Source organism: Ptychodera flava (assembly GCF_041260155.1).
Source record: "Ptychodera flava strain L36383 chromosome 23 unlocalized genomic scaffold, AS_Pfla_20210202 Scaffold_24__1_contigs__length_23054250_pilon, whole genome shotgun sequence".
In the NCBI taxonomy this organism is placed as follows: Eukaryota; Metazoa; Hemichordata; class Enteropneusta; family Ptychoderidae; genus Ptychodera; species Ptychodera flava.
The window spans coordinates 14,537,761-14,562,324 of NW_027248278.1; the positions used below are offsets into that span (position 1 = coordinate 14,537,761).

General features: G+C 36.8%; 2 protein-coding genes across 2 annotated transcripts; both read right to left on the reverse strand.

Moving 5' to 3' along the window:
- Window positions 1–256: 256 nt before the first annotated feature.
- LOC139124687 (plancitoxin-1-like) lies at window positions 257–9,902 on the reverse strand. Its single transcript, XM_070690809.1, has 7 exons — window positions 9,717–9,902; window positions 7,869–8,052; window positions 5,619–5,694; window positions 4,278–4,445; window positions 3,763–3,963; window positions 2,779–3,023; window positions 257–310 (listed from the first exon to the last, which is right to left on the reverse strand). The coding sequence occupies exons 1-7, from the start codon at window positions 9,806–9,808 to the stop codon at window positions 257–259; spliced, it is 1,020 nt and encodes a 339-aa protein (XP_070546910.1). The 5' UTR covers window positions 9,809–9,902.
- A 3,354-nt stretch (window positions 9,903–13,256) lies between these two features.
- Window positions 13,257–23,206, reverse strand: LOC139124852 (plancitoxin-1-like). The gene is made up of 7 exons (XM_070690960.1): window positions 23,097–23,206; window positions 20,579–20,765; window positions 20,171–20,246; window positions 19,694–19,861; window positions 18,921–19,121; window positions 16,852–17,087; window positions 13,257–16,081 (listed from the first exon to the last, which is right to left on the reverse strand). The coding sequence occupies exons 1-6, from the start codon at window positions 23,192–23,194 to the stop codon at window positions 16,891–16,893; spliced, it is 927 nt and encodes a 308-aa protein (XP_070547061.1). The 5' UTR covers window positions 23,195–23,206; the 3' UTR covers window positions 13,257–16,081; window positions 16,852–16,890.
- Window positions 23,207–24,564: the final 1,358 nt, after the last annotated feature.

Here is a 24,564-nt window from a genome sequence, read left to right on the forward strand (position 1 = left end):
AATTTTAAACTTAGGCTTGCCACTTAGATATAAATGTTTGATCGATCTTCAATTGCTGTCACCTTTCCGTAATTTCTTAATTGCATTCAAACTCTAAAATTATTGTACACAGTCACCTAGGGAATACATCACAGTCAAAACCGCTTGGCTGAATCCTCATATATATCATGTCATGATTCCTATATATCCTATAACAGTTCATTATGTTCGTCTTCACATTTCTCAAGTTCACTGACGAAGGATTCATAGGTTTTCCTCACTTTGGACGTTCTTCACATACCATGCCACCACCACGCCCCTTGTGCCCTACCTGTACAGCAATTGAATATGGTAGTATCAGAACTGACTTGAAAATATCGTAAACTCGCAGCTGGTCTCGCAGCTGGTCGCATTACATTGGGTTCGGTTAGGCCAAAAAAATTGTGCTGTTCCGATTACATGGTTTTCAAAAATATGGTAGGTAGGTAGGGAATATGTTTTTGTTTTGTTTTTTTTTTATTTTTTTATTTCTCAATGTGCATTTGTACGCGTTCAAACAAACTACCAGTGAACGATTTCCTCATGAATTGAATACCAATTTATTAAAATAAAATATTCATCAGTAGAATTGAAGTGTGAGGTTAATTGGACTTCCACGGAAATTGATATGGCTGAATTACAATTATTTAAAAGGAAAGTTAACTGTTTATCCACAGGTAAGTTTGACTTGTAAGAACTGACACAACACAATATTTACTGTCATCAATGCAGTGTTTCATCTAGGTTACTATACCAGGGGGGATTGGTCCCCCTCTCTGGAATTTTTGAGGGGGATTTTAAAATTTTGGATGGGATTTAACTGAAACATTTAAGGACATCTTATGTAAGTTTTAATGTTGCAGAGATGTCACTTGTGATATACATACTACAAGCCATAAATTACTTGCTTACACAATCCAAGCTTCTGGCTCTAAACACCATCCTCTATAAGATTTTTTCAAAAGTCAACAAATTTGGGTATCGCTGTTGTGAATGTATAGGGCTTCCAAGAGTGGTGGACGGCTCATTAATATTCATAAGCTTTAATATCCCTAAAAATTGTAGCATATAATCTCATGCTTAAATATTCTGTATGTTTGTTTGCACATATTCTGTAAGTTTGCTTTCATAGGGTTTAATGTACATTCAACAACAGCCAGCCATTCCCACTGTACCTTCAAGGGATTTTTTTTATTTTTTACTGAACTGTCTGCACTACACAAACCAAGACAAAAATCTATTTTAGTGATAAAAGAATGTTTGTAGCTTCTGAAAAATATAATGTGCTTGTTTGTCACGTTTTTACTGTGCGTATATCATCCCTCACCACTGTAAGTTTGGATTAACATTGCTCTTTGCAAACCAGCAAGCTGTATTTTTGTAGTGACCTAGCTGGTCTTGAAGTTTTGTGCGCAGACTCAGTAGAGCTAAAACGAACAACTTAGAGGGTCACAGCCCTTGTTTGAATTAAATGCGGAGTTGAGTTTTTCTTGATGTTATATTTGCTCCAGTTGCTTTTTTTCAGTCATTTTAGAATGGGGAAAGTAACAAACAGAAAGGTTGGTTGTCACCGACAGTTAATTTTAGGGTTTATTTGCTCCGAAAAATGAGTCAGTGTCAGTTCACTGAATTCAAAAACAGGGCCCATTGACACCACAGCTCGCTTCAATGGTTGTGCAGTCTGCACTGAACACGTTTCTGTAACAGTAAAGTCCAACTTTTCGTGTCAATTTTGCTATCAGAATTACTTTCAGAGTGTTATGGACATCCATATATGATGCACAAAACCTTCAGTTTGTCTCCTTTTCTCAATCGTACAGAGATGATGTGACACAGAAACCTTATCGGGCTAGGGCAATGAACTTTTGTGAACGTAACTCTCAACTGGCTGATAGGCTTTCATATGCAAAATCAGCGTACGGAAATTTACGCGTGGTATTGCTGCAACAGCATTTTATTGAAGTTGATCAAAAAGTATCAAAACCGAACTAAAATTAATTTCATGCGTTTCACGTTTTTTCATATCATTATTTTTACTTCCGGGTTTATGAAGCTGTAAAAAATCTAGGGTCGGGGGTTAAAATTGGGGTAGGTCGGGTAATCGGAACAGCACATATATTTTTTTGGCCTGAGCACTGTGTAACTGGGGTCAGGCGCGACGTTACAGTGTTCGCACCGTCGAGGTTCAGTCGATTTTTGTCCCGAAAAATGGCATATCTTCGTCTGAAGTAAATTTCTAGGCGTATGCTATCTTTGAAATAGTGCATAAATTTGCGGAAGGTACGCGTAGACTGAGACGTCGTCTGGCATTTGCTCCACACAAAAGTAAACGACATGTTTCTGGCCCACGCGATGGACGGCTGGAAATGATTGACAACTTGTCCATGGTGTAATAATATTATTCCGAAAGTAGTTCAAATCCTTAAACGCGGAATCGTTATAGAAATATCTAATATCTATGAGTGGCTGACCAAAAGATATTAAAATAAAACAGCTGTAGTATTATTTTTCCAAAAGATTAAACGATAAAAAATGTACACAAGCAAAACACCTAAGTTTGTTCATCTGGCAAACCGTTTATCACATCATTAGATTTTATTAAGTTTGCATATTCTAATTTATTGACACTCAAACGCTGGGCTTCCTCCTCATAATAAGCTCAAAATACAGATGTGAAAAAGGGCAGACAGCTAAGATTTTAGTTAGCCTTTGATTTCCTTTTGGCAGGATAAAAAATATAACGCTTGCAAAGCAGTTCACATATACCTGTCTGTTGATATCCCGGATACATATTCTAGATTCTGAATATGTTGCTGTCATTGCCCACTTTGTGTGGTCATCAAGAGAAGGGAATTTTACATCATCAGATAAAATTATTGATTTGATGTTTTCCACTTTATAATCTCCGCAGAACGACTTGATATTATCTTCAGGTTCTCCCCGCTGCCAAGTCTCAGCATACATGTCCGCCTCGTAATAAGGAGCCAGAAATTTGCTGTATATATCTGTATATAAATATAATCATAAGAGACACATACATGTTCAGACTCGATGACAAATAAAAAGAAAATCGCAAACGACAGGACTTTATATGTATAGATGTGAAAAGCCCACGTGTCGCAACTTTTTGAATGTTTGGCGATTTTACTTTCTATCTGAAAAAAGTAAACACCATTGTCTTGAATGAGTAGACTAGACACAAGTTTATTGAAAATGAATGACCTTGTTCATGTTTGTACAAGTAAAACAAAAAAAAATTAAAAACGTGGACACATTGCATAATCCTCAAATGAACGTCAATTCTTAGTTTTCCTTCTTTTACGATATAAGGTAGAGAAAGTATATTGCGGTAGCATTGTAAAAAAATATTGCAGTCTTTATTGATGATCCGATTTAACAGATGTCGGAAAATTTGAAACACATGAAAATATGAAATGTACATGCTCTCTCTGCAAAATGTATGTACATTTTGTCTTGGAAATGCCTATGCATTTAATGTGCACAATTTACGGAAGAACTTCGAATCAAATTTGTCAATAAATCTCAAGAGAATACCGTTCATCTGAGGAATTTAACAAGGATACTTATTGTATGCATCCAATATTCTAAATGGAGAGGCTAGCCTTATTGAAGTCGCATCTCACATCTTTCAAAACGTTTTGTCCTTTATCATACAATTTGTGGTAATTTTGATGTTTTTGATTGAAACTAATAATACCCCCTCATAAAAATAAAAACATTAACCTTCGTTAAATTTCGCAGCTTTGGCAAAAATGTCCAGGGCTACTCCTTTGGTCGTTTTGATGGCAGCATGGTAGTGTGTATCTTCATCTGAATCTTGACAATTGCCATTCGCCACATCATCTAACCCTTTGACAACATTTTTGATAACTGGAGGTACGTTAGAATCGAATATGGCAGGACAGTTGTATTTCAATGCTGTCACTAAATAAATAATAATAAAAATATCAAGTCAAGTGGTAGAGAGCTCTGTGTTACATGTGTGATATATGTTGACTGTAAACAAAAAAAATACTAAAAAAATATAAAAAAAAAATTCATTTAAAAAGTTTTTGCATAAGCATTATAAATTGAAATACGGCTCATTTTTTATCAAATAAAGTCACAGAAAGGCATCGTCAAACGAGCTATTGTCCTTTTAAAGAATTATGTTCAGCTATTGCATGTGCCCAATACTTTCATGTCCTTTATAAATTTGGCCATCCATTCTTCATATTTATCAACTGATTCTCATATACCTATTTTTTGAAAGCTGCCATCTTCAACCTGCGCAGAGATACACAGCAAAGACTGCCCATACTTTTTGGCATTGTGAGGCCAGGAATAACTTCCATTTGAGGGTTCCGGAAAATGAGGGGCGCTTTGTACCAGCCAAAATCCGCCAGTTGTGTCTAAACAGACGTCACCTAGCAATCATAAAGAGGAGATAATTCTGAGAGTTATTCAAGATCTGTCAGCTGAGAACTATTTGCAGATTCGCGCTTTGAGGGACGGTAAGCTCCACAGCTTAAAGGTATACTGTCACCTGTACCAATTTTGCCACAGTTACCATCGAAAGAGAAAATCTAACCAATCACTTTTTAAAAACAGCGCCATCACATAGGCATTTTCAATACCGAGGAACGCCCCTTCTACAATAATTAATAATAATAATATATAGAAATAATAATAATAATAATAATAAAAATTTATTGTTTAAAGACCACTACACACCTTGTCTCAGTGGTCTGTACATTACAGAAAATTACTGGAAGAACTAAATATTACAAAACAACTCAGAGGAAAGAGTGTAATTAAAACCAATCGATAAAAACAAGCAAGCTTAAAATCTAGACTAGAGGATCCCACCTAAAACAGCAAAGAAAGTATTATAAAAAATTCCACTAAAATGAAAAAAAATAAATAGAATATAAAAATTGCAGGTAAAAATTATATCCAAGTCAACAGTAGCATTGAAGAAAAATAATGGTTTTAAGAGACTTCTTTAAAAGAGCGAATTTCTTTATCATCCGAAGTTCGGGCGGCAAACTATTCCACAGTTTAGGGGCATACACGCTAAAAGCACTGTCACCATATGTTCTAGAAAGTTGTTTCCCGTGATCTTTGACAGAAAAGGGATTCAATCTTACATCGACACTCCTTCTCGTATTATGTACTGGGCTATCAATTGTTACTAGTTTTGACTAGTAATATGACTGTAAACCTCTAAGGCAGACAGCGCCTTGGGGTCAGCATGTATTGAGACTCTCAAATCTTTACATTTCTTTTCTTATCTTCTACTTGGGGGCTCGTTATAAAGACCTTGGCGTATGAAAAAATTTCACCCGTCTTTGTTTTCTTTTTTTGAAAATCGAAAGTACCAACTTTGAACGGTGACCCCTGATTTTTATCCTTGCTTTGGTAAGAGTATGGATGGAAGTTTCATTGAGGAAAGTTCGAGCAAAAGTTCGTCTTTCACTTTCGGGGCGCGTACTGCCTTAAGTCTAGACACCGTAAAGTTGGACAGTCCCGTCTGCTAACTCGCTGTTGTGACGAACCCTCTTACTGCTACTGCCTTTTTCATATTACAGGCGTATTACCTTTCGTATGGCCTCGATCCCAATGTTCGGTTGTTGTATTCGGCCAAGCGTCGTTGTACATCAAGTAGGCTACATTCTGTTGACAATAATGTGGATAATTTCGGGTATCAGGAATTACGAATCCGAGGGCATAACTTCGGTCAATTGTTTGTTTGACGATTTCGAGAGCCATAAAAGGCATATTGGAATTTGAAAGAAATATACCACGAAGGTGTTGGGTAGTGAAGGTATGGGTTATCGAATATATAGTTTTAAGCACGCTGTAAATTTATAATCAAAACGTAATAAAATTGAAATCCAAGAAAAACAATGGCGGACTAAATCTATCATCTTCTCAAAATTTAGTTACGACGATCAATTAAAGCCCCAATAGCTGCGAATTTGATGCATTATTTTCATGATTTTATTTTCAACCCAAAGTTGGTTCGTGTAAATGTTCTAACTGAAGGACATGTATAGAAGTATCACTGCTTGCTGATTTGGACCATAACGACCTGTTGTAAAGGGTTGAATAAACGGGTGCCGCAATCATGAAATGGCGCCCCACGGAAAAGTACAAGAATGTAGTATTTCCTGCATATACACATTTTTATCATAAAGGAAACAAGCATGATGCCATTTACTTGATTGCAAAACAAATGATGGCCAACATTTTGTTTTTGTAATGTTTATTTTCGCAGTCACATAATATAATTTTTGAAAATGGCTGGAAATCTAAAATCATGTTAAACGTATGAATTTACATGCCACTTTCAACACTTATGAAAGTGTTATACACTTAATCAGTCTTTAATTGGTTTTATATAAAGAAAAATCTCAGAAAACAGGAAATTTTGAGATGAGTTTGTATTACAAATTCGAAGCTATTTGGGCTTTAATGGCAGGTTTTAAGATCACCTGCCTATTTTAAACTTGTAGCCATAATCATTAAATTTAGGGATAATTTTGACGTTGACCCTCTTTCACTTTATTCGGAATTAATAAACTGTGCTCGACTTGAAAGCAATGTTCGGGTTCGAATACAACTTGTAATCCAGGCGAATACAACACCTGTTTCACATGCCTCGTCAAAACATTTGGATATTATTCGCCAAAATGTTTTCATTTTCTGGTGCCATGCCAAAAAACAAAATAAGCCGATATGTTTTCTTTTCATCATGATTCGCAAGACTCTTTCGTATTTATCAGAAGAAATATCTTGTCTTTCGAATGCCTCATAAATACTTTTGACATATTTAGTCAACATATTATCTTTTCAGGTGCCTCGTCAAAGCCCTGTTGACAAAATATGCCAATTTTAAACATATTTTCCCAAATGTCTCAACGAGACCTTTTTGACATAATTTTCAAATTTGAAAATATTTAAACACAAACAAATAACCGAATGAGCTAATGTTTTCTTTTTTGACGCCACACAAGGAGACTTTCGACAAAGTTGTCCAAAAAAGTTTCTCTTTTTGAGCCAGCTATGGGCTGTGTAGGTTCATCTGGATACAGGAGAAGCTCGCACTGTAATGGATTGTGAGAATGTCGAACCTTGTTGTAGGGATTATACGAACGACCCTAGGAGAATTAATAAGTTTTGATATCCGTCTCCAATTTATGATATCTCACATAAACTCGTAATCAGTGTCAACGGTACCTGGAACCCTTTATGAAACGATTAAATTACGAATTAATCAATTACTTGACCACACAGACACAACATTCAATTATGCATATTTAACGTGTTGACCTTACTTGAGGATTACAGCAAATCGTCATCATTTCTCTAGTCCTCTCTAGAATATTGAAATAAATCGGAGTTCCCTTTTCGCTGATGTCGTGCAAATTGAACATACAAAGACGCCTTGTGAGGATGGAAAAGCTCCTAAAAATAAGATGCGAATAGCCTAGAGGGATTTATAAATAGTGGCTCGGTCATCACGTGAGATAATCGTCTCATAAGACGCATGAGACGCATGAGACGCATGAGGAAATAATCTTGCTCTGATGATTTGAACACTTTTGAACAAAAACTTGAACAATTGGCGGAAAAGAATGATGACTGACTTCTGAACGTCTTGGCGAATTATGAATTATCTTTTGATGTGATATTAAACACAATCTTTTGATGTATCACGTTGAAAATGACTTGAAATGGCAACTCACAGCAAAGTGGTTTCGGCATGGTATAAGGCACCGAACTGCTATTAGCGTCAAATCACCTCTATTGGATACCTATCAAATGAGCCGACACGCACACCCTACCTCAGATTTGTGATTGCTGTAAATTTGGTCCAACGTTTTCGCAAGTGCCTGATTTGATGAGTCTATCCCAACGGTTGATAGCCTGCCTGTCTGGACAGATTGATCGAAATAGTAGTACGCAACACCAGCTTTCACCAACTCATTATTACTGTCAGGAATCTCGGGTAGTTTATAAATTATGAACCTGAAAAAATACAGAAAAATATGAACTGCATTGGAACTTGTTGTGTGTGATCTGATGACTGTAGAACAGAAGCACGTTTACTTCAACATCAAAGTTTCACACAAATGACATTCTTCCCTATGAGTACATAGTTAATTCTTTACATAGGAAGATTATTAGCAGTATTCATTGCAAATTATCTGCTCTAGTTCCACCTAAGGGGGAGGGGAGTTGCTGGAAGCTCACTCAAAGTCGTGTAAGACCCGTACAACTTGTGTAAACACTTTATCTGATGTGCGTTGGCGTTTGATAAAAGTTAAAACATGTCTGTCATTATGTATATCGTAAAATTAAATATTGCATCTGTGTTGATGTGATGCATCTAGATATCGTGCATGAAATATATCATTCTAAAACAAGACTGTCGCACATACGCAGCTCTCTCCCTTTAACGTGTGGCAAAAATGTTGCCAAGGCAAAATTTCGGACACATGGCCTTTAGAAGCATATTACAGCTATATGACAGTGTAAACGTGGCTTTACCTTAAATAATGAAATGTTTTTCATTGAAAACAAGTGTTTTTTGCCTCAATACCTTGGTCACATGTAAACAGAAATTGATCTGAATATGATCACTTGGCATAAGTCCCAGTGGAGTAGGATTTTCAGTCGAATAAAATCTTGTTTCTAGAGAACAGATTGGTTGTGTTATATTTCCGAGTTTATTTTACCTGGTGTCAGTGTTGCTTCGAGGAAAATTGGAAGACTTCAAGCAAGAAGTTTTATGAAAGGAGCCTGTTGGCATTGACTTTGATTTGGTACACTATGCAACTGATTACCAGCAGGACTGCGAAACCGGGTAGCTTTATGTCAGTAACCCATCCTGCAGTGAAAAATCCATTGTTATTGAAGCCATTGCTCAAAGCTATTCGAGCAAACTTGAAGTTTAGCTAGCAGATACAGTGTTCACTGCTGACCTAGGGCGTAGTCAGCATTCCGATTACAGGGGAAAGGCACACATAATCCAGAAAAAATCTGTTTAGTATATTTTGAAAATTAGTAATTCTAGTTTTTTTCCTTTTAATGGGGACTTATGCTACGTTATGCTATTTCAATCGATTATGAAATATGAACATAATCAAGAAAATCAGTCGAATTCATCAAGGGTTGAGTTTCAAAATTCCCTTCTGAAATACTTTGAAAGTCCCAGAACTTATGAAGATCATATACCCGACGCAGCCGTTTCCTTATTGGGTGTCCTACTTAGTACATTTGAGCTCCCACAGCCAGATTTTGCTACATGTCTGTGAAAACGTTTGGTTTTACTTACTCTAACGATCTAATCAGCCCGATCTTCAAATGTAAGACCGATTATGAAATGGCCATCGAATCGACCTTGTTTGCTGAAGGGTTACGATGCTCAGTGGCATTTACTCAGTCTAGATCGTAGTTACAGAAAAGCCATTGACTGTGCTCGACCGTACTATCAGATAAACAAGGCGAACATCTTGGTCGAAATTTCGCTTTGAAGCACTCCATGTACTCAGATGGATTTATCAGAAAGGCTGAGTATAAGTAGGCAAATAAGCGCAAACAGTATCAGGCGACATGCAAGCTGAAAGCACAGAAAATGGCGGGAGAAACTAGTGAAATTGTGAATGAAGTCACTGTTTGACCTATCTTACCAGTCTACATCCATCCCATTGTCATCTTTACACGAAATGCCAGTGCATGTAGTGAAGAATAAACAAAGGAGTGAAACTATAAGCTCCTGCATGATTCCGGCTGCTGTTCACTGTCCGTTTGATTTTTTTATCTGTCGCTTTTCTTTAACGTTCAAGCAAGGCGGTATAGTAAATTATATTTGACTGGCAGAATAGGGCGAGCATTTGTAAAGGAACGCGCTGATAAAATCGACCCAAATTGCCACGTCACGACTTACTGCTCAAAGCAATGAAGTGTTCTCTTGTTACAAACGCAGCCTCAGAGCCTAAACAACTTGACATCATCTTTATCGTTATTGACATCATCTCTGGCAAACATTCAGAGATGATGTCAATAACGTAATGTTGGACTAAAACCCCATCCTTTAAGTTTAATATAGGATTTCAAACAGAAAAGTTTCTATCTGCCAAAATCATTACATTTTCGAAAAAAAATATTTTTCAAAAACAAAAGCAGATATGTGCACTTTTGTTGATGTAACAACATTTTGATTTGGTAACTGCCCTTCCTAAAGTTTACATTGAGATAGTGGCTGTTCATCTTTTTTTAACCCCAGGAATGACATTTTGATATCTGGGACGTTAGTTGACATTTAAACGTAATCGGGTTTAGGTTGTGCAAAATCCACATGCGCATGGCCTTTTCTTCACAGTATAGTGCGTTACACGGGGGTTGTCGTCTACCCTGTACGCTGGTGGGGTACACCAATTTTATCATTCGGGGATGTGCCGCCAAACCCTAAACACGATCATATCCTTCCACTTTAAATTTGTGTCCCTAATTGCACGAAGGTAACAATGATATGCTAATTTGAAAAGGTCATTAAACATGCAAATTAACAATAAGTTGCAGTAGAAATGGTGTTTAATTTGCATGACAAGTTTCGTATCTAATCTTTGGTCACTTAAAGCTAAACGTATATCCCTAATAAGGACAGTAAATTAAATATACATATGAGAGTGCAATTTCATAAAACCGCCACACGACCTTGAAATCTGCCATATATTTCCTTGCTTGGCATAGGTGTAGAAATATTCATAAGATCTTATGCTTTCATCCACAGAATATTAGATTTCTAAACACGTGATTCAGAAAATTAGTATAATCATGCAAGGCACCCACCAAAACCAATCAGTTTTGCCATTCCAAAAACAGAATCTAGATATACCGTATCAGGTTTGGTTCCAATCCACTCAATCAATTTGAGATATTGCGCACACAGATAGATAGACAGACCGTAGAGGGCGTTTAGGTCGATGTCAGTCTCAAAACAAAGAGTCTGACCTAAACTCAAGCGTGTGGACGCACAGAGTTTCCTCGGGCTAATCCCGTGCATTTGCAGAGTGCACAGTCAGACGCCCTAAGAAACACACAGTGAGAACAAGACTAGACAGACAATTATCAATAGGACAACAGCTCAAATGTGTGACCAGGTGTGCTGAAAGTAACACCAGCAGTTTGTCATTTTGGAAATCGACCTCTCAAATCCTTTTATTCGGGAGGTTATATTTTATGATACTTCTAATCTGTTAAATGTTGTGCTCTAAGATTTTTTCTTCCGTAAACTTCATAGCAAAAATTCGAGTCATCCCTTATTATAACGGCCATTGAACCACTTTCACTTACAATAATGTAATCACAGTTCGATCGGCGTCTTTTAAAGTTATTGACCAAATCTGAAACTAACTGGCTTCTGGTCATCGGGTCATCGCATGTTTGTCGCCTATTTCATGTAGCAAAATAAGCCTTCATTTTAACAACTGTATTTGAATGTACCCATAGGCTCAGCAAAAATACAATAGGCAAACAAGTGCATGAAGTATAAGCGATGTGGTTCCTGAAAGCAGAATGGCGGGAGTGCAAAAGTTATTGGTTGGAACAAGTCATCGTTTGACATGCCTTACCAGTCTGTGTTCATCCCTTGGTCGTCTTTACACGAGATGCTTGCACATGTTGTGATGAATAAACAGAGATATAAAATTATGAACTTCAGCATGATAACGGCTTGTGCAACTGCCCGTTTGTTCCGCTATCCGTCGTTGTTGTGTGTACATTCTAGCGAAGCGGTAGTTGAATGGTAGATACAAAGTGAACATTTGTATTGGAACACGCCGGTAAAATCGATACAACAAGACACGTCAAGGACTAATCCTTAAATCAATATTGTGTTCCTTTGTAAACAAAGAAATTAAAAAACGCTAACAGGGGATCTGGCCGTAGCTTTATCGCAAACATCAGAAAACACTGAAATCAAAAACATTGATGTAAGAAAACAAAACCTTTAGAGGAGAACAAAAGATTGACGTTAAAAGTAAAAATGTTGGATCCCGGCCGGAAGAACAAAATTCAGCTGGTAGTAGTTATCTTTATTAAAATGGCCAGACATATTGTGGTATGAGTCCCTAAGAAATCTCTACTTGCTGTAAATAATCACTGGTCCGAATAGAATGTGACTATGAGATGTAAGAAATTTACAGCAAGGTTTTCGTATTATTAAGTCTGGTACTATATTCATGCGTATCTTGACTGTTAATGAAAAAGTAAGGATTGATAATTAACGCTTGTACTCTACTATTACCTCTTTTGGACTTTTAACCTTATAGGTTTCTCGTATTACTGTTCTCTCACATGTAAATACAGTAGATGTCAGTTTAAAGGAAGTTTTTAGTTTGGATGATATGACTGTTGAAGTGGTCATGGTTGTTACTGTCATTTCTTCTCTACGTGTGTTTCCATGTCAACAAGCTAACTTATAATTTTCAGATACGTCAAGGCTATGTATTTTACAATGGATTGAGAAAATAACATCACGGTGCTTTTGTACGTTTGTTTAAACGCTTCCTTCTATCTCTTTTCTTTGAGTTTTTGAAACAAAAACAAACTAAATTGCTTGTTTTTCCCCTGCACCATACACTAACACAGTTGAGTAAATTCAGTGCAAAGAGAAGACATTGGTTGGTCATTTTATTTCGTTATTTACGTTACAGTAATAGAGAACAATGCGACACTCTGTGAAAACTGATGACGTTGTTAGGAAAAACAATATGGCAATTGTAGTAGATATTTAATGTTCTTTTGTTATTATGATAAAGTAATATAAAGTATTATGATAAAGTAATACACTATGACAAATTCATCAAAACTAGAATGATATTGTTTGAACACGACTATTAATTTCCTTTGTTTTTGCAAAACACATTATCACTGTACAGTAAGGCTGTCGATTGTTTTATTGAATTTCAAAACAGAAATACACTGTTACGTTTTTGATTGTTCTTTTACGCCATGTTGATAAACTGCGGCGTGACAATTTTTTGAGGAAAGAAGTATGCATTTGTTCGAAACAAGTTATCACTGGTAAAAACAGTTTTTTATTCATCAATTTTAAGTATTTTAGGACATACACTAATACTAATTAAATTAAGTTAAAACAAACATTTTTATTGCTCTAATTGCTCAACCAGAGAAAACATACACTGTTCCATTACAGAATTCCATAGTTAACTACGTTTGTTATTATCAGTAATTGTGCGAGAAGACGGGATTTTCAAATATTTATAAGCTACTATTAACGACTTACTCGACTTACAATAAAGAGGAGACCATCGATTGTTGAAAGGTGCAAGCCAGACTCTCCCGAGAGAATTTGTACTTCGATCTGACGAACTGACAATTGTCTTCCAACAACAACTACTTTTTGCAAAAGTGTCTTTATATAGTAAAAATTCACAAAATGAGTACCATTAGTCATGTAGAACTGGTATTCATATTGAAGCAAACGCTTCGCTGTTTCAATTTTAAAGCAGGATATAGAATAGATATTACTGTCTTAATTATGCAAAATTACAGAAACGGGCGTTCGTTTGATTGTGTGATACTACAAAGATGACATGAAAAATTTAATTGATCAACAAAAGTCATCACAGCTACAGAGCCTTTTATGTGTGAATGCTTTGCAGAGTTTGTGGGATATCACAGAAAAATTTGATTATTTTATTGTGTTTTTTAGTTCTAATAGTGGGAATGAATTTCTGCCTTTCATTACACCTTGTATTTGGATTTTAGCACAGTGGGAGAGAGAACGAGAAAAAATCTTTACGCAAATATATCCGTGTAAATCATGTGAGGTATCACTACATCAAGGAGTATTAGCAATAATACATATCATTTAATGAATTGAAAAGTAAATAGATAGCTTGTATGATTAAGAAAAGGGTCATGTGACTTCGAAACAGTTCTAACGCTCTTCTGGTGAAAACGTTACTGCAATAACAGCGACATAAATACTCTATGTCATGTGCTGATTTTTAAAATAAGACATGTTGTCTCTCTATCATGAACATCATCTCAAAACCAAGTAACGACTGGTCTATCGCTGTCGATGTAGACTGCATTCTTATATCACACTTCTATTGGGTCTCTTTCAGAATGGAAGTGATAAAAATTAAAATTGACTTTTTCCAACTTATACCATTGAAACGTGAAAATAATGTCTCTTTCAAACTACAAAATGGGAGGAAAGTTTGACCCTGCGGGGTGGAATGTCTTGCTTGCTACGTTAGGGGAAAAATCTACCTCGCGATATATTTATCACGAGAGATATAATCAGAGACTATACACTACCTCAGAGTCATTGTTGCTGAAAATTTGTTTCACTGTCTTCGACAATGCTTTTTTTTGTGGAGCATATCTCAACTGTCGACAAACTGACCGTCTGGTGAGATGGATTAAAAAGTAGTAGGCAACGTCATCGTTAATCAACCCATTCTTGCAGCCAGAAATGACGGTTATTTTATAAATTATGCATCCTTAAGCTTAAATACGAAACAAACTGTACAGAATCGCAACGCCTTAAATCCATTATACACATTTCTTGATCAAAAGTAGTCTGACCTAATAAATATAGATTGAAAAGATATTCAGCGAATGAAATGCTCATTTACAGTTTTAATTACAACTGATTATTAAGTTAAGATGGAAAGACTTCCAGACCTCGGTCGTTTAAATCTTGGAGTATAATCATAGAAAAGTGCGCCGCAAGCTTCGCTCCTAGTCTGGTTCCCTGCCCCCTTTCTACACTCACGGAAAGGGTCAGGTATGCGGCAGCCATTTTTGCCCAGATTTTGGGCAAAATGGCGGATGCGCGTGGCGCGTGATGTCAGGCTGGAATGTTCGAAATGACTGCGCCCTTGACAGTAATTCAGCAACAAAGCAGGGAGGGCAGTTACATGAACATTACACAAGTCTTCAAAAATCAATGTTTCATTATGCAAAACGTCGTATGAGGTGATATATTTGTGAAAGAGCGTACTTCATCCGAATGACAGAATCGAGTTAGCTTTTTGTTTGTTTTTGAAATTTGAAATAACATATAACACTGCAACGGACGCACAAGACGCAGCAGACGCAGGTGCTCCCCTTAGCAAATCGACATGTTCCATAGTGTCGTCCAATCAGTGCCGTGAATAGAATGGCGCATACCTGACCCTTTTCGTAGAAAGGGGGCAGAGAACATGTCTGTTGTTACCACCAGTGGCGCACTTTACTTTGATGGTTTAAATTGCGTCAGCAAAGCGAACGAGATACAGGAAAACAAGCACCATCACGAGTAGAGAGATGGCTTGAATATGTTGGATAGGATTCTCGACCCTTGGTGATAAGTCGTATGTAACAATGAGGCCAGATCTTGCAACCATTCACTTCCTCACATCAAAGAGAATTCACAATGAGAATTGTGCACCATTATTGGAGTAGTTCTGCAAGTGATAATTTACATATAGAAAAGGTTTTTTCCTGTCTAATGTTATCGCTGTAATTGTTCTTACTGAATTATATCAGAATATCATAAATCAGTAAAGACATCGGTATTTTAACATTAGTTACACCAAGTCCGGCTATAAGACATTTAAAATAAACCTTTTTCCAGACATATACAATGTTATTGGCAGCTTCATTAGCAGGAACGACAACATATTTGTCACGGATATCATTGAAACACTTAATAGCATCCGGATCTTTAAATACAGAATAGGGTCTTCTGTGAATATGCGAGATAAGTCGACCAATATGGCCACGGACTATTGGCTAGCTCTACTATGGAAAACTCAACTAGAATATGACACAATGTTATTTACAACTGCAAAATTATGTTTTGCTTGTTTTCTCTGTTTCTATTTCACAGGCTAAAGTGTGCACTCTAAACACGCCATCATAGTTCACTTCGGTCATTACACTTCTCAACGTCTCCGACCATGGATTTGAACTGACGCGACACACTTGGAAGCTTCGCACACACCATGCCACCTCCACGCTTCTTCTGGCTCTCCTGCAGTGTAGTTGAATGATATCCAATATCAAAGCTTAACCAGGAAATGTTCAGACACAAAATATGATAGATTTTGGCAGGTTTTTACGTGATATTAAGCTCATGATATGATAAATACAGCAGCGCTACGGTCTTACCTGAAGGATTAAACTAACAAAAGGGAGGCCTTCGTGAGAAAACATCTTAGCTTGATCTCTTTGCACATTCTAGCTAATAACATATTTATCATTTCGAAAGTTTCAAAACGGTTTTAATATCACAATCCGATAAGAGTCGAGAGAACAGCTTCTTACGTGTCTTATATGAAACGTCTCACAATCTGCAAGTGTCAAAGGAAACTTTTTGATGACATAGCGAATCGCATAATCATCATTTGAACGGAACTTCCCTGGAACTATTTTTAATAGTGATTCAAATGTATTTATGCGCTGTTTGATGACAAAATAGTTTTATGCTTTTCCAATTTTCGTCCATTGTGACTATAAAACCTAAGAATCGTTTGTAAAACCAAATAATTCTGAATAACATTGATATGGGCATGCCATGTGGTGGCATTACGAAAAGTGTACCCCTGAGGTTTTTAGCCATTTGCCCTTCTTTTGCCGGGCCAATGGTCATTGGGGCTTAACTATCTATTATTCCTTTTAATGATAATGCTGTCAGGTTGCACTCAGAACTTTGAAAGTAATGTTGGCTACATTTGATGTCTACAGTACGAAAATTATTCGACAAAATGCAAGTCCACGATCTTTGAAGTAGTTAATACATACCTGTCTGTTAATATCTCCAATACAAATTCGATCTTTTGATTAAGTGGTTGTGACTGCCCACTTGGAATGGTCTTTGGTCGATTTGAAGTTCACGTCACCAGGTAAGGTAAGTGATCTTACGTTCTCTACTTTATAACCTTTGCAAAACGACTTCAGATTTTCAGCAGACCCTTTTTGCCATGTCTCAGCATACATATTACTCTCGAAATGCGGAGCGATGAAATCGCTGTATATATCTGTCGAATATAACCACCAAAATTAAGGCAGTTTAAGACAGAGTCAGAAAGAACGATATTGGCAAACGGAAGTGAGCTGAAATCAAACATGGTAAACGCCCATGAGCTGCAATTTTGCGTAGTTTGAAATTTATGATTTTTCTTTGAACAAGCAAAAACTAGTTAACGCAAATGCGTTTACGGAAGGTTGCATTTACAATGATTTTATACCAAGGAGTAGAATTCTGTGAAAGTTTGAACAAAAAAAAATAATATAACAGCGCCCTCCCAGAAATCATGCAGAATCAAATGAACATGGAGCGTAAATGCATTTGATAAAACACGGAAACAAATTTTTGTCTCATTCATCCGAATTTTTAGCTGTGAATTTCCTCCAAGATGGCCTAGTATCTTCTCTATTCCCTTTCTCAATGACAATATTAAATAAATATGTGAAACTTTAACTCACGAAATATTAAACTTATTGCACCTTTGTAACAAATGATGTTTTGTAATGTAGGAGAATGTTTTGCCATTTAGTGGACTAAGTTTTGTAGAACACTGCAAGAAATTTTGGTGACGTCACGTTTCAAAGATATGCAATTTATAGACCTTTAGGCGGTATATCATATTTATATAGTATACCTGAACAAAGTCACATGAATCACTGCCAAACACATATTCAATAAGACTCGAATTCGTTTAAATTGGTTCACATATAAACGAGGAACTATGGGCCTGGTGACAATATGCGTAACACAAGGAGGGTAAATGCCTCCTAGGCGAACAGTTACTCGCCTTTCTAACATAATTTTGATACCAATGTTTGGTTAGAATAACAAATGAAAATCTTATGCTTGATTTCTATGACAGACACAAACCCATAAACGATAATTTCCTTATTGAACGGCGTATGGATATTTGAATCACTGTTAGGTGGTTTATCGATTTATCTTTCATAATTATGTGAAAATCAAATTCTCAATTTCAATAACGCATATGTCGTTAGATAATGGCAATATTTCATAAACAAAATTTTTAATTAGATCATTTCTAATTTTTAAACAAAGATTCTGTCGAGTTGAAACTGGTCCAAGGTTGGTTTCGGTCAAAGTATGACCTTGAAGTCGTCTGCGTTATCAACAAATTAAATTTGAAATTCACGGGACATGAAAAATCTAATGTTTGAGGCATGTAACGATTAAATAATAACGTGTGATAGCAAACAAGATTAGGATTTGTTATACGCACAAGGGCTAGCGTTCGTCACAGTCATATTGATAATGTCAGGCTCCCTGGTGAGGTGTCATCAATATTAACATAATGAGTAGCTGTCAGAGCAGTCAATTTCATATCAGCATGCATACATACATACATACATACATACATACATACATACATACATACATACATACATACATACATACATACATGCATGCATGCATGCATGCATGCATGCATACATACATACATACATACATACATACATACATGCATACATACATACATACATACATACATACATACATACATACATACATACATACATACATACATACATACATACACAGACAGACAGACAGACAGACAGACAGACAGACTGACTGACTGACTGACTGACTTACTGACTGATGATATACTGCGTACAATTACCCGTACGAATTGCTTCTATAGACATAGTGCACAGGATCGAGCAATATTCTATGAGTTAAAAGACTGCTAAAATAATGATTTGCAGCGACTACCCTTTGAGGAAGTTAATTCCTCATCTTTCATTGCAACTTGTTGTCTGTTATACAGACTGTATTGCTCTCTCTTTACTTGTAAAACTATTGATTGCCCAAACATATTTACCGGCGTTAAATTTCGCACTTTTGGCAAATATGTCGATGGTTACTCCTCCCTGTGTTTCTATCTCGGCATGGTATTTACAACGTTCCTTCGAATCTTCACAGTGTCCATCGGCAACACTTTCTAACCCTTCTACTGCTTCCTTAATAACTTGAGGCACATGAGAATTGTATATGTTTGGACAGTTGTACTGTAGGGCTGTCACTGAATGGTTATGGCTAAAAATTGATGAGTCCAGAATTACATAATTATGCAATTGCTCACACAAATTGAAAATGCATTAGCTGGAACTCTTGACGATTTTCACAATTGTTTGTATGTCACCACATTTTTTTGTTCTACTCTTAAAGAACGTTGAGAAACAAAGTATTTAGCTCCTCAATTCAGGCTGTACACGTAGTGAACTCTCGACCACTTTTAAATATAAACTAAACAGTAATAGTACCCATTACCGTATAGATGCTGTGTTTACAAGCTGAAAAGCAGGTGTTTAAACATGCTTTAGGTAGTCTTTGGGGGTGTGGACTGAGTGATTGATGTCGACATACAAAACAAACATACAGTATTAAAATTTAAAGTGGTCATTTTTGTCATTAACAATACGTTTTCAATTTTTAGACCGTCAAATAATTACAGCTATAAACAATCAACTCTTGCTTTGTTGAAGATATTTTTCCACAATAATTTACAGTACTTACATTTCATATACCGCTTTCCCTTCGTTATCGTCCTTTGCTTACACTTTTTAAGTCTATCGACTGACTCCACAAACTTACTTATTTGTTTAAAGCTGCCATCTGGAACCTTCGCGGAGACACAGATCAACGACTGCCCAAGGCTATTGGCATTATTGGGCCAAGAATACTCTCCCTCCGAGGATTTGGGAAAAAGGCGGACACTGTGTATCAACCAAAACCCACAAGCTTCGTCCAAGCAGACGACACCTAATCAGGAAAGAAAGATATGAGTTAAATCAAGGCGACAAAAAAGGATATAATACAGAAAATGGCCAGAATGATTCTAAAAGGAATTATTCGAAACATCTTTAGAGTGTTTAGAAGGATGCCAACTAATTACATAACCAATACATTTGAAAAGCTAAGCCAGCTCATAACCATGTTTAAAGACATTTAAACACCTTTTGGTTAATTAGCGGGACCTTTATCGACTTGAAAACACCACCACAACCACTTCTATTTTTTATTCCTATTAAACCCAATTCCAAATTCACACGTGTAATTACATTACCTCACCTTTTGTATGACCTTTTCGTGATGGCACACGCGTGTCGTTAGGTGGACTGTCGTTGTACATAAGGTACGCAACTTTCTGATGGAAATAATGACAATGGCGAGTATTATAAATAATGAAATTCTTTGACGCTGTTTAGGGTGAACATTTATTCAGTTCCCCTCTTTTCCCCTCTCTTCCTGAAAATTATCGTAACCAAAAATAATGCCATTGCCTTCCCCATCACTAAGTTTAATAGCTTCCTCTTAGTCGCATACGCTGAAAGCTCCCTTCATGATAATCACACTGGTGATTTGAAAATAGCAGATCAATAAAATCTAGGCATATTAGCCACTGTAGTTTTGGTTAGAGAAAACACCATCAGAATTGTTTTTATCACAAGAGATATTTCCCCAGCGATCATATATTACCTCAGAGTCGTGGTTGTTGAGAATTTGGTTTAATGTCTTCGCCAATGCATTGTTTGTTGAGTTTATCCCGACGGTTGATAACCTGCCGTTCTGGACAGATGGATCAAAATAGTAATAGGCAAGGCCTTCGTTCACCAAACCATTGGCACTGTATTTTGGAATCTTCGGATATTTAGATATTATAAACCTGAAAAGTAAAAGTATGGCAGCGATTCTAAAGAAAAACAACTTATGTCCTTTATACTCAGTCTTGTATACTCTCGAAGAAATGTGGTTCTCTTTAACCCATTACAATGCCGCAGTAAGTCAAATGGCCGACATTTTTTATGGCATGGGCAGATTTTTCATGTAATAACGCATTTACAGTTTAATGATTAACCTTTAAGAACAGCAACAAACATGATAGTAACCAGACGTAAAAGATATATGATATTTTGTTGGATTGAACCACAACCTTCGGAAATAAACCATGTCAAGGGGTCCTGCTCTCGAAACCACATATTACTTTATTTTCACATTGACAATATGTGCAATGCGTGTCTCTACTTGGGTAAAATAAATTTGACTGTGATTTATTTAAGTGACTATTTCATATGGATGTCAGGAAGACTTTGACACGGATAAAATTGTATTACAGGGCCCGAAATTAACTTTTAGTGATGGTAGTCAGACTGACTACCATTTTCAAAAGTTGGTAGTCAACAGAAGAGTCTTGGTAGTCAGAGTGTTTTACGCAGAAAAAAAGTTGAAAAACCTTGGAATTTAGCCCTAATGAAATTGTCTGTTCAACATATTTTATTTTCAACAGGTGAGTATATCTTTAAAAATTGACTGAATGACTGTAACTTGTTCCGTATAACATACATAGTGAGGTACATACAAATACATGCATGTTATCGGTATTAATATGTTTGTTAACTTGAAACTCTATATGTTATGTTCAATAAAACAAATGTGTGATTAAAAGTTTAAAAAGTTAAAAGTGTAAGTTTTAGAACACATGGTGAAATATCATCTATCAATCGCATGAAGGTGTAAACGTCATCGTGAAACAATACTCGTTCGTACTGATATTAACGTCAAACGATCGCGAACATTCGAGATAAGCGTATGACCTTGCGCTTTTGAAAAGTGATTTTGTGGACAGATTTTGCAAAACATCGAGTGTTTCCAATCATCATATTTCAACCACTACTCTCTGCCAAGCAGCCATGACCTCTGAAATTTTCGTGTCACCTTGGGCTTTTTCGGAGTGTTTCCAATTGCTCCGTCAACATCATTGTGGTCATTATCATCCGTTGATATTTTCAGCATTTTTTCAGCTGCGTCTTCAGTCTTTTCTAGTGACCGTGACGTAGCTATTCCAGCGGCATTTTCACCACTGACTGCGCCACTCTCTTCAGATTTGTGAAGAACGGACTTTGGAATTCTACGGAAATGGTTTAAAATGCTCATTTTACAGCCTCTAAAGTAAAGTTATTTGACGAGACTGCATGTGACTTGTGATGCTCATGCCTTGTGAAAACGTAACTTGTTTTGCATAAATGTCGCAAAAAACAGCCAAGCTAACGAAATTTTTATAACACTGACAAAAGAAAAAAATGAGACATTTTGGTAAAGTTTAGCATGTCTACACGTCTATTTAGATTTGGTCAATGAACTGGGTGGCTTATGTATCGCGTGTAATCTGCCCGAATTTTCACTGGTAGTCAACCTGACTACCACTTTTCAAAATTGGTAGTCAGAACGGAAAAGTTGGTAGTCAATTGCCGCCAGACTACCGCTAATTTCGAGCCCTGTATTAAGAGTATAACAGTGTTGTTTGTTACCACATATGACGAGAAACATTTGGTGAGGTCAGAACTATGGACGGTGTTAGAGTTGTAAGCACCGGTATGAGAATACACCTCAAGACTTGCCTAAACAGACCACAAGCACAGTGGAGTTGTCTCTGTTCGAACTTGTGGCAATATAATTGTGCACGTCAATTCGCTAAGAAGTACAGTCTACGTGCATGTGAAGTGGTTGTTAGACGTTGCGGATGTTATTAAGCTGGGGTTGTGTCCTACAGCGCCTCAACTCGTATTCATCAGTGACGTATATATGCACTTTGGAACCCAACCGATAACATCAGCCATTGATGCCATGTAATCACATTCGAATCGTGGCTGCAGATAGGCATTTAGTTGTCCCACTCCCTCCAAATCAAAAAGAACAATGTCATGCTCTGTGTTTGTCTGGCCAAAATGAATACCTGTATAGTTAGCCTGTATAGCGAGGCGCTAAAAGGACAACATTTCTATGGAAAGCGAAACTGGCCCGGGCTCTACAGTGTGGACGTAGCAGCCTAACCTTTCGAGTCTGACATCTTTGTTAGCGCTCGTTACTTCAGTAATTTATGAAGTACGCTTGAGACGAATTATAAAAAAACTAAATCGAGGTAGATGCATTTTGAAATAAAATACGAGGAATAAACAAAAACAAATACAATGAGTTGAATAATTTTGATATTTCTTACCAGTCAACATCGTTCCCGTCGTCGTCCTTACACGAGATTTTCGCTGACACAACGATGAATTGAAAGGAACAAACCGTTAAAATAACATACTTCAGCATGATATCGAGTATTGCGCGTCCCCGAATGGATGGATATTGTCGGGATGTATATTTTAAAGGGGCAACATTGAATCACTTTGAAAGCAACGTAAGCAGCATTGTGATAAAATGGACGCGCTAATAAAATAATGTCGTGCAGACACGTGATCTATGAGTCATACCGGAAGTGAAACCAACACAAAATATCAGGGGTCAAAAGGTCATCTTGCGATACTTAAATGCCGAACAGGGTTCAGAGGATTAAGTACTTGAGGGGCAGAAATATGGCTTCGAAAAGGTTATTTCTAGGCAGGAATAGATGTTTTGCTGTGTATACATAATTCACACTTTGGGCAGTGGCGGAACCGGTCGTATACCGCTACCAGGTCAACAAGCCAAGAAGTAGTATATTTGAGGACGTGGCTTATTCATCAGCTTAAAGTTTCATTAGCTGTATCTTCTGGCGATTTTCCGTTAGTTTTGATTGAAATGATCACTGGCTCATGTTGAATAGCCTGTCAAATAACAGAGAATCGCATATTATTCGGAAACATTACGTGCCCGACAACTAAATAACATGTTATTTACAACGAAAATTTCAATTTTTGTCCGGACAGAAATACAAACTCTGTTGACACGCGGATTCCAACGTAGGCATTGCACCTGCGCGAGCCATTTACAGCAATTTCAAAATAAATTTTCATTACTTATGCCCGGTACTTACGTCGTAGTCCATTGTCCGAGCACGTTGCGTAGCCAGATGTCTGGCAATCCACGACGCAATGTTGTTTTGATCCCGCAATAAACGTGAACTTGTACATCTCGCGTGATCGCGGCGTCACCATAGGGCAACACGTTTGAACAAACTTAGCAGTTTTATGTGGCTATAACATCACTAATCATGTTTGTTTCTTCGTAAAACAACATTTTGCAACAAATATGAGCCTCCAACATGGAATTTTCCGAGGTAAAAAATGGTCAAAAGTTACAAATAATGGCCCTTTAAGTTGTAGATGATAAAATTTCGAACATTAAAAAAATTGAATAATCGTCATACTAAATGCAAACAAAAGCCAATGGGAGAACTGACCAACTACTACTACATCTGTTACACATTTCAACCTTTATAACCATTTGTATCGTTTTCAATATTGCACCGTCCAGATTTTAAGGAGGAATGAGCTTATGCGACGCACGTGGTAGCAAAGGAGCTTATCAAAATTGTCATGAAATACATTCGCATATGTTTCACTTGCTTCTAACCTTAAAAGGTCGTATAAAATGAGCTGATTTGTGTCTGCTTTATAGTAGAATCAGTAGGCCTTGTCAACAAATATGTACATTTGATAGTTTCCATAATGACATTTATTATCACACATTACCATTTTGTC